This window comes from Mixophyes fleayi, chromosome 1 (assembly GCF_038048845.1).
Source record: "Mixophyes fleayi isolate aMixFle1 chromosome 1, aMixFle1.hap1, whole genome shotgun sequence".
Classification (NCBI taxonomy): Eukaryota; Metazoa; Chordata; class Amphibia; order Anura; family Limnodynastidae; genus Mixophyes; species Mixophyes fleayi.
Genome location: NC_134402.1, coordinates 416075362 through 416090953, shown reverse-complemented (window position 1 = coordinate 416090953; position 15592 = coordinate 416075362). Strand labels below are relative to the sequence as shown.

The 15592-nt window shown below is 42.0% G+C and overlaps 1 protein-coding gene across 8 annotated transcripts in view; it reads left to right on the top strand.

The window, feature by feature from the left end:
• Positions 1-334: 334 nt before the first annotated feature.
• Positions 335-15592, top strand: part of KIF2A (kinesin family member 2A) — a 51120-nt gene continuing 35862 nt past the window's right edge. For 5 of the 8 annotated variants that reach the window (XM_075183040.1, XM_075183065.1, XM_075183034.1 and 2 more), the window contains exons 1-2: positions 336-620; positions 12222-12316. In XM_075183040.1, the coding sequence (XP_075039141.1) occupies positions 560-620; positions 12222-12316 (156 nt within the window). In that variant the 5' untranslated portion in view covers positions 336-559. Of the gene's footprint in view, positions 621-12221; positions 12317-15592 lie in introns of all 8 variants that reach the window. The other 3 variants (XM_075183049.1, XM_075183028.1, XM_075183073.1) reach the window with 2 other exon arrangements.

Here is a 15592-nt window from a genome sequence, read left to right as displayed (position 1 = left end):
TGTGTTAACGAAGGCAGTTCTACAAACACCACCTAAAACTATTGAGACATTATTAACACACAGTTAAGCATTTACAAGCCGTAGTTATCCTTGGAACGTTGTGACAGTTTAACGTACGTTTAAATCGAACAACACAACTTAAATTGACTGTAATACACTCGAATGTATCAATGCGCGTGCACATTCATCACGGGAGCCCGCATAAGTGGACGTTAGCGACGTATCTGCGTGGTACGGCTGTGCCCTAAACTTAGGAAGGTTCCTTTATGCGCATGCGCCCCTCCCCAGCCAGTACTGGTGACGTAACAGGCACGCTTGCCTTGGCCCCTCCCATTTTCAGTTGCGCTATGTCCCCTCCTCCTCTGCCTCTGAATGTGACCGGCAGAGGCGCCTCACCGCCCGCACCCCACTCCTCCAGAGCCCCGTCCCGTCCTCCCACCCTCCTGTTTCCCCGGCATCGTCTCACAGCTGTCCTCACATTCAAACAATAACAGTCAGTGGCCCCTACGGAGGGAGGAGAGGCCGGTATCAGGGACCGGGGTACTGAGGAGGAGGCGGCATGGCAGCTACCTTCGGCAAGATCCAGATAGGCATATATGTGGAGATCAAGAGGAGCGATGGTGAGTGTGTTACCCCCCTCCCTCACGTCCGGCATCTCCATTCATTCATGTGCTGGGACCCGCCATTGTGTGCGAGTCACCCGGGGAGGGCTGGGCTCAGGCAGCTGCATTGGACCAGGATGGAGGAGATGCGAAAAGGAAGATTGTGACGAGATTGGGCTTTGATTATTCGAGATCACAATGATGCTGGTGCTTGGAAGATGGGGTGAAAGGATGGGACCTATCAGAAGATGGAGTGATTGGCTTGGATCTGTCACAAAATGGGATGACAGTCTAGAACCTGTCAGGTGGTGGGTTGACTGTCTTAAGAACTGTCAGGTGGTGGGTTGACTGTCTTAAGAACTGTCAGATGGTGGGTTGACTGTCTAGTACCTGTGAGAAGGTGGGGTGACTGTCTAGTACCTGTGAGAAGGTGGGGTGACTGTCTAGTACCTGTGAGACGGTGGGATGACTGTCTAGTACCTGTGAGAAGGTGGGGTGACTGTCTAGTGCCTGCAAGAAGGTGGGGTGACTGTCTAGTGCCTGCAAGAAGGTGGGGTGACTGTCTAGAACCTGTCAGATGGTGGGGTGACTGTCTAGTACCTGTGAGACGGTGGGGTGTCTGTGAGAGAGTGGGGTGACTGTCTAGTGCCTGCAAGAAGGTGGGGTGCCTGTGAGAGAGTGGGGTGACTGTATAGTGCCTGCAAGAAGGTGGGATGCCTGTGAGAGAGTGGGGTGTCTGTCTAGTACCTGCGAGAAGGTGGGGTGACTGTCCAGTGCCTGCAAGAAGGTGGGGTGCCTGTGAGAGAGTGGGGTGTCTGTCTAGAGCCTGCGAGAATGTGGGGTGACTGTCTAGAGCCTGCGAGAATGTGGGGTGACTGTCTAGAGCCTCGAGAATGTGGGGTGACTGTCTAGAGCCTGCGAGAATGTGGGGTGACTGTCTAGAGCCTGCGAGAATGTGGGGTGCCTGTGAGAGAGTGGGGTGACTGTCTAGAGCCTGTGAGAATGTGGGGTGACTGTCTAGAGCCTGTGAGAATGTGGGGTGACTGTCTAGAGCCTGTGAGAATGTGGGGTGACTGTCTAGAGCCTGCGAGACAGTGGGGTGACTGTCTAGAGCAGGCTTGGCTAACCTGTGGCACTCCAGGTGTGAAACTACAAGTCCCAGCATACCCTTCCAGCAATAAGCTGCTATATATCTGCAAAGCATGCTGGGACTTGTAGTTTCACAACACCTGGAGTGCTACAGGTTAGCCAAGCCTGGTCTAGAGCCTGCGAGAAGGTGGGGTGACTGTCTAGAGCCTGCGAGCAGGTGGGGTAAGGAGCGGAGTTCTGTCTGAGGGTGTTGTGTGGGCCTCTGTACTATCAATTACTAAGGGTGAGGTAGACTTTCTGTCCCTCTGTTTGACCATCTTGATAGTATCCTGATAAAAAGGACATTTTTAGCTAGACTTAAGACGTTTTCCCAGAGAGGAGATACCTAGGTCACAGTAGGGTAAGCTGCTAGGTGTATGTTTTGGTGTCACTTTTCTTAGCAACAGGCAGATTGAATAGAGACACTAGTGAAATATTCCACCTGGGAGGGGTTTGGTGAATGTAGTCTCTCAGGTTTCATTAACACATTTCATTCCATATTATTACCTCATTATATAGTCATCTTTATTAGGTTAATTTCTGTAATGACAATTTTTTTTGTGCCCAGCTTTGGGCCTTTAGTATATTTTTGCACTTACAAAGCAAATGCTGCTTTGCTCAAAGATATTTGTATCTTTAAAGATAATTATTAACCCCCATGCTTCCCAAGAGGCCTGCAATGCGTTTCACACTCCTTCCATAGCATAAATAATGCCAATATCACATTCCCCTTTTACTACTTATTTCTTCTTTTAAGGACAATCTTTGTGCTCCCAGTTTAATCTATCATACTGGTTGGTAAACCATGTCTGTCTGTGAACTGATTTGCAATTGCAGCACGTTGCAGTGACACTTACACACCCCTCCTTTCTGAATGATTTAGGTTATTATTGCCACAGTAACCAGAGTCGCTACAATGAATGGCTTAATTGTGTCAGTTGCTCAGTGTGTACATCACAATGCTGCATGGTGGGTTTGAATGGGCTTGGCAGGTGTAACATGTATTTTTTAATCGGCCATCAAGGGGGTATGTTTTCTGGGTCTAGAACTGTAAGAGCTTTTGTTAACCTCTTCATGACCTGGAGAAAGTATCTGTATGATTTCACATGCTTCTTTCATGGAGAGAGTGGTGGTTTTGGGGATCTGTGCCAGGGAGTTAGCAGTGAGAATGCAAAGTAGAGCAGTGGCTGGGAAGACGCTCCTGCCCAGTATATCGCCCTCCTCTTTCCAGACAGCACTGAGGTGCTGAAGTAGAGATTCCCCACAGAGTGTGCAGTGCACTGCATCATGATGCCCAACCCTGCCTGCTGATAGGTTGGTAGGAAATGTGGACCAATCGGTAGCACTGCATAAGTGCCAGAACTTGTTGCTATGGCCATATTAGTGGGGTTACGCTTTTGTTATAGCTTCACTTCTGCTGAATGCACACAGTAGTTTGAGCATTGTATCATTTACACACTGTCATTAAAACAGATTTTTGTTATTCTGTTATTTGAAATGAGCAGTTATGCTGAATCATCTCTGTATACCTATTTTTACAGCTGGTGGATATGTCATTTTCATTGTCTCTTGTTTAACACCCTTGTCACTAAACAGTGAGTTGACAGGTTAATGTCCATTTCCTTTATTACGTCATGGTGCAATAAACTAAACATATTATTTGCTACTTAAAATATTAAGCAACCAGTAAGTTTCCCTACTAGACAAACTTTTAATGCCCAAGAGGATTGAAGACTTTTGAACACAGTTTAAAATATTAGACTTAAGCATGCCCCATTTCTCATGCGTTAATGTGCCCATTGATTATTAGTAATAGCACAATGCAGGAAAAACCCATGGGAAATGTGATAAAGTGTGTTAGGTTTTATGCATTTTTACTCATTTTCCCAGTGTGTACATGTGAACAAGCTGAAAAATAATGAGAAGTATTGTAGTGTATTTTAAAGCATAGTTATCTAAACTAACCACAACTAGTTTATTATTATTGTGATTTAATTGTTTAAATGAAGATATATATTATTGAAGTATACAGTAGGTATATAATGGATGTTGCAATGGAACTTTATTATCTTTCCAGAACAAACAATATTGTAGCAAATATTGCAGAAAATATTTTTTTATGGTTAGGATTTTGAAATGCAGGAATATAAAAGGTGTTTATTTGGTTTCACTATGTACTTGCTATCTAGATAATCACATTTATAGAGCATATACAGCTACTATTTGACACTAACTGTCCCGCATTAATGAAGTGCACTCAATGCTCACTGCCAACAAAAGTTTTGCACTTGTGATTTTAGATGGAGTGCCCTGCGCACTTCAAGCCCCCCCCCCCCCCCTCTCCCCTACTGCTCTCTATCAGGCGACACCTTGGCAAACTACAACTGTGCAGAAACGTCCAACCTGCTATCACTTTAGACCATTCCTCCCCCCGTTTTGTTAAATAAAACTTTGCTGTTGTAGTGCTTGGTTTGGCTTTATGGCAAAAATCAGGTTCTTTTGCAAACAAAGTGTCTGTGCACCCCACGATACAGCAAAAATCTCCCCTTAAACGCGCTCTCTCAAGCTAATCTTAATCCACAGTTTGGAAGACTGTTTTGTACAGCTCCACAAAACAAAGCTGACAGGTACGCCTGCCCTTTACTTTGCAAGGAATGACATGGTTGTGACCAACCCTTCACAACAGCCGATGCAAACCTCTGCTTTTCTGCAAACTCTGACATCTTGCTTTATAAACATATGGGGGTAAATGTAGCTTAATTTAACTAAAACAGCATTTTATGTAAAACGGCAATAGGTTTAAAGGCAAAACTTGCCTTTAAACCCATTGCCGTCTTTAAATTATGCTGGCAAAGTAGACAAATATCGGCGATTTGCTATGTAATATATTTACTACATGGGCTTTTGGTGGAAACTTTGGCACTCTTGTGAAAATCTAGGCACAAGGCACCTCCAAAAAGGATTGTGCATTGCACCTCTACTACTTTGTATTTTGTGATGCTCTGTGGGGCATATTCAATTGCCGGCGGGATCGCCAAAAATCCCGCGCTCCAAAAATATTACCGTTGATACGGTAATCCTGCGCGAGAAAACCGTTAATACTGTAATGTACTCACTGGATTTCAGCTCGCGGCTCATGGAATCACCTCATCATTTTACAATGGGGGGGGGGAGAAAGTGTGCCAAAATGATGCGATTCCTGGAGAATCGCACCATCAAGGCTCAAAATCTGACCACTTCACTAGGAAGTGGGCAAATGCGGGAGAATTACCAGCTCTCCTGGGAGTTCGGGAGACCTAACCAGAATTCGGGGGTGTCTCGGACATTCCGGGAGAGTTGGCAAGTATGGCACTAGGTATAACCCAGCAACTGTGCAATGCTCTTGCAGAGACAACTACAAGTGGATCTCTGAAGATATGTGCGGTGATAAGAGTGTAGGTGCTAGACAAGACACTGCAAGATATGTAGACTACATATGTGGAATATAAAATCACAAAAGAACACACAGAGGAAAAAAAAAAACCTATTCAATTAATGTCACCTATTAATGCCTATATTAACATAAATACAATTTTTACAGTTGCTCCTGATTGCAAACACATGTCCAAGCATGCATACTCAGCCATCATCACTAGTAATCTGCACTTAGACTAGACCTGCCACCATTCATACTGCACCTCGACCTGGGTCCTCTGGGCTTGCCCTGGCAAAAACCCGGGTTTTTGATGCAGTATGAATGGGGTGTAACTGAACCCGGGAAAAACTTTCAGCATATCCAGCTCCAACGACGGACTAACCCTGGTCGCATGACACAAAATCTGGGTTATTGCTAGGTCTATGCCTCTGTGAAAGGGGTGTTATATCACTTCCACATTGCCGACCCTGCAATATCCTGGGTTTCTCAAGCCAGGTTTTTGCCGTGTCATAGAGCATCCCAGCTCAGAGACCCCATTCACACTGCACCTGAAAAATGGTGAGGTCAATTTTTTTTATTTATTTTTTTTGCACACAAACATGAGGCCAAAGTGGGTGGTGCACTTTTGAGTATTGTTTTTGAAGTGACTTTAATTTATTTTCCACCAGCTGCTGGCTGTGCTTTATCCCACGCTCTGTTGTATTTTTGCTATATTATAGTACACTGTTGCATCCTTTACAATGCCTGTGATCTGTTTTTTTGATTTCCCCCTCTCCTCTAAAGGCCGGCAGTTCACTCACTTCTTCCTGTAGTCAGTGTGCCATGCTTTCTCCTATCTCTTCTCTGAAATACCATTATCTTCCAGCATCCCTAATCCTCCCTAAGCGGCTTCTTTTGTGAGGCCCAGAACCTGGGTCGGATGTTCACACTTTAGGCGACATGAGAATAACCCTGCAAAAGTCCCGGGTCTAATTCCCGGTCATCAGACTCTGGATTTTGCACTGACCCCCTTTCACACTGAGCCACGACCGGGTTGTGGGAGCTCGCCCCAGTAAAATCCCGGGTTTGTTTAGGCAGTGGGAATGGGGTATTAGTCATATTACCTCCCTGATTTATTACAGAACGCAGCAACTCATCCCATATCTTTAGAACAGGGTCCTGATGGGAAGTCATATGGGTCAAAAAGCTGACAAAGAGTTGTTGCGATATTACTGCCCCTGTGTATAAATTAACCATTCCACACAACAAGTCTGCCTAGCTGTCAGTCTTTATCTGTTTGTTCTATTCAAAAGCACCATCCTTCTAACCTGGCAACTTCCTGCGGAGGAATAAGGGAGAGGTCGTGATGGACATATTTAGTGAATTTTTCAGCTCAATAATGCATAGCCTTTACAATGCATCAATGTCAAATAGGTGTTCTAGTCTCTTGCGACATCGAGCTCCGATATTTTGCAAATATGTATTTGAATTTATAGATAAGCACATGGATTTTCAGGCCAGAATGATTGCGACTGCACATTCTCATGCAACTCCACAAACCCTCAAAGATAAGCTGAGATTTCATGCTCCTGGGCAGTTCTAAGACCATCATTTACCTTATGTTGCATGTCTTTGTATGTAGTTTGTTTGTTTGCCATGATCCCCTCAATGACCAGCACTGCTGTCCCCCGGCTGACAGAATTATGGGAACTCTGAGTCTGAGTACTGCATGGAGAAATATGTAGAGACTGTCTGGTAGTTGGTGACATGACAAAACCTAGGTACATATCTATGCAATTATCGTGCAGATCACATGATTCGTGACTGCTTGCTCAGATATTGTAAGAGTGTGTATGCTCCCACGATCATGTTTTATCATACCAATACACATAGCGTCTGTTGATTTTGTTTTCTAAACTTCCTAAAAATCACGATCAACGATGTCGGGTGAATGTGCAACTGTGTGCGCACTCTCGACCAGGTAGATATCTGTAGAGTGTGCACAGTCACAATATTTTTCAGCAGATGGTTGAGAGATGAAGGTCACAGATCTGAAGGTAAATTGTGTAGGTGTGTACACATGCTCCTCTGGACTTTCAGCCGTTGGTGAATTTGTTACAGAAATTGCATAGATGTGTACCCAGCTTTACATAGAAGTCCTTTTCCCCAATGGCTAAATTTGAGTGTAATGAATCCCTTATAATTGTTTAATCAGATCTGTAAAAACTACCACAATGTTTAAGTGTAATTTGTTTTAATGCTGGCCATGGGAGATAAAATAATATTGTTTTTCTCTTCTACTTCGCCATATTTTATATATAATTATCTGCAAATGTCTTCCATACAGCTTGGAGCCCAGAACTGTGATGAAATGTATTTATATTTATCTGAGCATGGGAATCTTGAACGCCTCTGTCTCCTTTGACCTATCAAGCTTCCCCCTGTTACTATATCTATGTGCACCAAATCTTAATTAAAAGGCCTCACCCTCCTTATCTGGGGTGCTGTCCTTATTACTATGGCTGTGATACATCATTTCATCATCATCATCAACATTACAATTGGGAATACACATTAATAAAACAATACTGGGTAATACATACAGAGAGGTAAGAGGGCCCTGCTTTCAAGCTTACAATCTGGGACAATGGGAGTTTGAAACACAAGGGCATGTGCTACATCATATTGCACATTGGACCAGCTAGAATATAAAGGTAAAAAATATTGAGTGAGCTGTGTGATCAGTCACACAACTATGTTTGTGAAAGGATTGTTGTCTTGTGTTAGCTGTGTAGAGGGTGGTAATAGGGTAACCTAGGGAGATTAAGATGCTGGTTGAGGAATATCATAAGCTTGTCTGAAGAGGTGGGCTTTCAGAGAACGCTTGAAGGTTTGAGGACTAGAGAAAAGTCTTACTGTACGAGGGAGGGAATTCCACAAAGTGGGTGCAGCCAGAAAACCGACCTGTAACCGGGAATGGGAAGATGTGATGAGAGTGGAAGAGAGACGCAGATCTTGTGCAGAACGGAGGTGTCAAATTGGGAGATATTTTGAGACAAGTGAGGAGATGTTTGTCGTGCAATTTTGTTGACGGTCTTGTATGTTAGAAGAAGAATTGTATATTGGATTTGTTGAAAAACAGGCAACCAATGTAGAGACTGACAGAGTGGCTTAGCAGAGGAAGAACGGTTTGCAAGGAAAATCAATCTAGCCGCTGCTTGCAAAATAGATCATAGAGGTTCAAGTCTGATTTTGGGAAGACCCGTAAGGAGGAAATTGCAATAGTCAATGTGGGAGATGATGAGTGCATGAATTAAGGTTTTTGCAGTGTCCTGTGTGAGATATGTGCGTATTCTGGAAATGTTCTTTAGATGTAAGTAACATGATTTAGATATAGTCGATTTGGGGAATAAACGATATTTGTCAGTCAAGGATTACACCTAGGCAACGAGCTTGCTGGGTGGGATATATCATGTTATCAACAGAAATAGAAATGTCAGGCAGGAAGCTTCTGTTTTTGGGTAGGGTATATTATTAATTCAGTTTTTGAAAGATTTAGTTTAAGTTGGCGAGAAGACATCCAAGATGAAATGGCAGAAAGACGGTCATCATCATCATTTAATTACATAACGCCACTAATTCCGCAGCGCTGTACAGAGAACTCACATCCGTCCCTGCCCCATTGGAGCTTACAGTCTAAATTCTCTAACCGACACACACACACAGACAGAGAGAGAGACAGACTAGGGTCAAATTTGATAGCAGTCAATTAACCTACTAGTATGTTTTTGGAGTGTGGAGGAAACTGAAGCACCCGGAGGAAACCCACGCAAACACGGGGAGAACATACAAACTCCACACAGATAAGGCCATAGTCGGGAATTGAACTCGCGACCCCAGCGATGTGAGGCAGAAGTGCTAACTACTTAGCCACCGTGCTGATGCGAGACAGCACAGATGGTTTAAGATCAGGACAGGATAGATAGATAGATAGATTTGTGTATCATCTGCATAGAGATTATACTGAAATCCAATGGAGCTTATTAGTTTTACAAGAGTAGTGGTGTAGGTAGAGAATAGCAGAGGACCTTAGACTGAGCCTTGTGCTACTACAACTGGTAAAGGAAGCGGAGCAGTGGTGGATCGGACAGTGCCTTCAAGACCTAGGGATTGTAGCGTTTGCATGAGGAGAGAGTGGTCAACAGTGTCAAATGCAGCAGAGAGATCCAGGAGAATTAGAAGAGAGTAATGGCCTTCAGTTTTTGCTGTGATCATTTGGAACTTTTCTGATTTAAAAAGTATCCATATTGTACTCCACATATCCCTTTATATATTTGTTTTCCTCAAGCCCCTTTTTTGGGATTTTTAAGGAGATTTTACAATGCAAAAGTTCGCCTGCAGTTTGACAATACAATGCATAGATTTTTAGTGAATAATCTGATGTAGTTAACTGTTCAATTCCATGTTTACAATTGTAGCCCCCATGGTTGATTCCAAGTACTTTAGGTAGGGGAAAGGAAGGGCTGTTTGTAAAAGTACAATGTGTTACTGACTGCCAGTTAAGCCAGTTTAAACCTGATTGGTCACAGATCATATTGATAGAGGGCACAAAGCCACCAGACTCTGTATCTAGTCCTAAATATTCAGATATTGATCAGGACAGGTATAAAGTGGGGTTGGTCGATGACCACAATTAACCTCTTTTGTTTCACCTAACCGATTGTTGTGTATGTTTCCAGCTGTACTAGCTGTGTCCCATGGTATCCGGCTTCATAAGAGGATAGGGAACTAAGCTGTTTACATGAGTTATGTCTTCTTTTTTTTTCGGTTTGCAATGCAATGGAAGGAAGAAAGTGTTTGTGTAAACAAGCCCTATGAGAAATCATTTCGCAAAACATAGGTGACGGCCGCAGGAGAAGAACATTTTAGAGAACTTGTTCAGAAAGGTTTTATTAGCATATGATGGATTATGGGTCAAGTTGAAGTCTTCAAGATGTCTCTGCAAACATATATTTTAATTTTGGGTGTAACCCTTTCCGTCCATCTTTCAACCCTCGGTCACATTAAAACCGTAATCCCACATGTATTTTCTCTTTAAAAAGCAAGTTAAGCAGGTCACATCTTTGTTCTTATCACTATCTCATTTTCAATACCTCTCTGGAGAAATAATAATGGCTGCCACAGTGTCTCCGCATGTCCTGTAATGACAGAGGGGCATGCTGTCGCCATGCACACAGCTGATGCAACAGATTTGTCAGCCTGCCAGCAAGACATTGTCAGTAGTCTAATCCAAGTAGTCCATTGCAAAGATGCATCTAGTAGCGGCAATGAACATTGACAAATGTATCAAGCTGTGAGTTTCCGGCTAGAGCTTTTCCCTATAGCAACCAATCATCCTAGCTATCATGTTATACAATGTATTACATAAATGATAACTAGAATCTGGTTGCTATAGGCAACATCTCCACTTTTCAAACCCCCCAGATAGTTTTACTCCTATATGTGACTCACCTATGTCATTATCAGCCAGCTGGATTTCATCAATTGGTGATTTACTCATGCACTGAACGAACAGTTGCAGAGAGGGTAACACAAAAGTTCAAAGTAGGAGAAGGCGGGTCAGACAGTCCCAATGTTCCATAACTGTGTCCTTTGTCCAGAACAACCACAATATTTTCAGAAGGTCAGACATTGCTGGATCTTTTCCACTAAAGGTGGGAAATATACATTGTATTGACAAATATACATGTTTGTGTTTAATGGAGACACTTGCTTGAAAATATAATTATCTTTTAAATTTCTAAAAATAATTCTTCACGTCCAACCCTATAATTTTATTGGTGTGAGTTGGTTACTACATTGATTACTCTGCTGAGCTAACATTAAATATCTGTAGACTCCTTGATGCCAGTGGCCAAATGATCCTCATTCTCGTAGTATGCTTCCTCCAGAGAAACTTTTGTGTAAAATATCTTCTTAATACAACATACTTAAAATATACTTAATGTTTGTTCACGTCATTGAGGTTGAACTTCTGTCAGGATAAGGAGGGGTGGACTCCAGACTTATATTTTAGCTTGGTTACTGTGCACACATGTCTGAGTTCTGAAGAACGAAGGCAGTGGCAGTTAGATCCTATTTTTAGGTTGGCAATTAAGACATGCTAATTAGAGTCTTGGTTCCATTGATGAGGAAATGATGGTGCTTTAATTTCTGCATTATACGAATAATGATCGGCAGTAAGCTCTCTAGCATTTCAATCTAGATATGTCGCTGTTCAACATAATTCTGCTCTCTTGTTTTACAATTTGTTTAGAGTTTTGTTTTTTTTCCTGACACTAATTACTCTAATGTACACAACTGTTTTATGCCTTATACTCTATCTCTGCGAGTCATGTCACAAGATCAGGGTCTTCCCTCTTGCTCGATATCTGTCAATACACTTCCTTTCCTCTTTCTTTAATACACAAATAAAGGAGTTTAAACAGACTCAGCATTATTGACTGTAAGTGGTGACTAAGCTATCTGGTATTTACTGAATCAGGTCAACTCTATGAAGCAGGATGATTATATGTTTTGCATGATAAAACAGTGTCTATAAATACAATGACAAAACACAACACCTGATTAAAGCAGTAAAGTGCTCTGTGCTCAGGTACAAAAAGGAACAAGGAAGCAGTTGTGTGTTGGCCATAGTGACTTAAAGACTTAACATTTACATAAGAATGCAGCCGATCAATTTACCAGACATTAGGGACATCACTGAGGCATGCAGCACATTAATCCACTTTGTGCCTCATGCCTCTGTAATGTCTTTTGGGAATCGATAGGCTCAATTCTTTTGATTCACCCCACAGATAGGCTGCCTTCACTGCGTATCTGAAACTGGTGATTAATATTAGTGTAACATAGGTTTCTGAGCATACATTCTTATAAATCCTGTTATCAAGATAAAATCCTTATTTTTTGTAATTAAATCTTCATCCAAAGTCTCCCATGTGTATCCAGCAGTTGAAAAGCCTGTGTGATTGGCAGTGATGGCTTAGTTTAGCGTTTGTCTTTATATCACATGGGCTAAACCTGTCTGTCCCTCTCAGGTCGAATACACCAAGCAATGGTAACCTCTCTAAATGAAGACAGCGAGAGCATCACTGTTGAATGGATTGAAAATGGAGATACGAAAGGAAAAGAGGTAAATTGTGCCATTTGGTGATGCATATTTCATTTATTCCCTGCAATGATTTGCAACGTTATCAACGTTTTCCAGGGACACGCTTCTGCTAGACAGGCGCTTCTTAGCGTGTTACATGTGGTGCTTTCTCTGTAGGACGCTGGGCCACTGCAGTTATTTTATTGTTGTCTGAACAAGATTAATGTAATTTAACTGCACTTTAAATACTGTTCTACAATAATGATCAACTTATAAAGCCCAGAGATGAGCAACGTTTTTCTTATTTTTATTTTCAAAACACAGTACATTTCTCTTCTTTTTATATTTTAAGTAGTTGTTCCTGAGTTACAAGGCCACTACAGGACTACAGAGTTTTTTAAGGGTCTATTTTACAAATATATCCCCCCTCTTATATTGCACTGTTTTCTATAGCCACCCTATAGTAGAGTGGATCTTTCCTAACTTGTAGGTCTTGCCATCTTTGGCCCCATTACAAGCTCGATGTCCTTGTGTTTGAACAGTTGAAACCAGATGACTTCGGCAACATGGCGCAGTGCAGAGGGCCGACCATAAACTGAGGACTGGCTTAGGACAGGAACCTTCTAGATACACTCTACTGAAGAGTATAGATACTGAAGATATAGAAAACTGTTTAAAGTAGGATACGGATTGTGTTTCCTCTTAGGTGTAGATTTACTAAAGCTTCAAAAAAAAGAAAAGTGGAGGCATTGACCATAGCATCCAATCAGGTTCTAGCTATCATTTTATATAATGTACTAGATAAGTGATAGCTAGAATATGAGTGGTTGCTATGGTCAACACCTCCATTTGCTATATATTATTATTTTATATTCTACTACTGGGTGGTGCTTGGTCCCTGCCGCACTCGCCCACATCCTGGTCAGAGGGCTGGCGCTGAAGAGCAGGCATGGTTGAGGAATGGGTAGATAAGTGTCCTTGTAGTCTCCTTGTATCAGACTTTTCATAGTCCAACATTTTTCTTCGCAGCATCCAGTACCACTGGCTTCTGTATGCCTGCGGCTGCCCCTGCTGTCTGACTAACCCTTTTCCACACACTCCTTCACGCATACATGAAATTGGCTTTCATTGCATCAATCTTGTCAAAAATGATACTACGGGAGCAGTATATATATTTATTTTGTGCTCCCCTTTTGTTTTTTTGTCTCCGGCATTTATCAAAGCAGCCTGAGCTGAGGTCCTTGGCAGAAGGAAGGGCAGGTAGATTGTAATTGGGAATGTCACATGGGCAGTTGTTATAATGTGTTATTAGTTACGTTCTCATAGTGAGTACTACAATTTACTGTTGTGTGCCCTTACCAACAGTAGGAGAAGTTGCATGCTGGGCAAGCTCCCTGCTCAAACCTAGTAAAATACATCAAACTAGGCTTAAACAATAAGTAAACCTGCCTTAAAGCCCACCAGTGGGGGAAAAGCAAACATACTTGAACAGCCGGGCGCAAAGAGTTAGTCTGATTTATGGAGACTTTGGGGTATATTTACTGAACTGCGGGTTTGAAAACGGGAAGATGTTGCCTTAAGCAACCAATCAGATTCTAGCTGTCATTTTGTAGAATGTGCCAAATAAATGAGAGCTAGAATCTGGTTGCTATTGGCAACATTTTGACCTTTTTCAAACCCACAGTTTCGTAAATATACCCTTTTGACTTATTTTGCTCCTGGCCCTCTGCACTAACTACAGTGTCCATCTAATCCTGTGCCACCAGAGGCATATTAAACAAATACCTTTGTGGTGGAAAGGAGCCTCCTAGAACCTATATTGTCATTCCAAGGTCCAGAACTATTCAAGGCCATGGCTAAGACCTACTCCCGGTTGTAAGGTCGAAATCTTTCACCTGAAACCACTGTAGCCTCGTGCAAACAGGAGAAGCCCAGGATCAGCGATAACACACCCGTAGACCATCAGAAGTGCCTGAATTTGACACTTAGACCAATTTTAATTTGAAGCAGCGCTCTGGACTAACATTTACTGGCTCCATACTAATTACATCCAAGTGTATTGAGATTTTAGTGACCAAAACAAGCAACATACATTTCCAGTAGGCATCTGTGAGCCTGGGGCCTCTACCTGCCTGAATCTAATGGCACTTTCAGAGAGCTAAATATTTTATATCAAACTCCTTCGTAACCTATCTTGCCCCTCAAGATGTACAGAGCCTCTGTCCAGGGCAAAAAAACGGGGGCTGTGCAAGAATTCGCCCATTATATTTCCAGCTAAGAAAAAGCAATCGCTCCACTTCTCCCCAATCCACTCTGGACCGAGAGACAGTGGAGTGTCATGCCCTGTTCACCAGGGGAAATCTGGTCTTACAGAGTCTCATCAAGGACTTAAAGCAATCCTTTTCAACAGAGTTCAAACAATAATCGCTGATATAAAGGCCGAAATTCGTAAATTAGGATCACAAATCAGTGTCCTGTAACAACAATCTGAGGACTTACTCATGGTTCACTTGGAAACGTTCAGAGCATTGAGCGGTTTACACTCGGGGAGGTAGCATGAGATGAATATTTAGAAAAGGAACTTTGTTTGGATCTAAAGAGACTGGCTAGCCACAAAGGGGCTTATTTGTTGTCAGAGGTGTTTGCAAAACTTGATACATTTGTTCATCTGCTAATTTATGCCGATTGCATCTCTGTCATAAGCTGTTTGTATACAAAAGGAAAATGAAGAGATTAATAAAGTAATAAAAATATAATTTGAGTTCACAAGATATTTTTACTTGGATCTTTTTAACATGTACTTCTGAATTGTTAACCTATAATCTGATCTCATCCCACAGTATTGGTTGTATATCTTCCTCAACTCCATTACTTCCTACTTCTCCTTTGTGTGATTACTCATATCCAGTACATCAGCTAACCACAGCAGTCAAAATAGACACAAATTGTTTTGCCAGGGAAGTAGATTCTTAAATGGACAATTGAGCTGAAAGAAATTAGTTATTGTTTTCGGATTGGTGTTTTAAGTAATGAGCTTATTGTGCTTGACTACATGAAATAAAGCAGTGAGTTTTGCAAGTGACATGTATGATCATGTTGATGCCCTTGGTTTGGAAATCTCTGAGTAATAAAGGTTTGTCCATTGAGATTATTTCCTGAATGTCATCCCTCTAAGTATATAAAGTTCTTTATAGTAATAAAATAGGCATGACAACGTAATACATAGCTGTGATGGGCTGTTTATTTTCTCTCAAACTCATTAAAATGTTACTGTAGTGTTGAGAGAGAATACCTTTAATTCTGTATTGTATTTGTTGG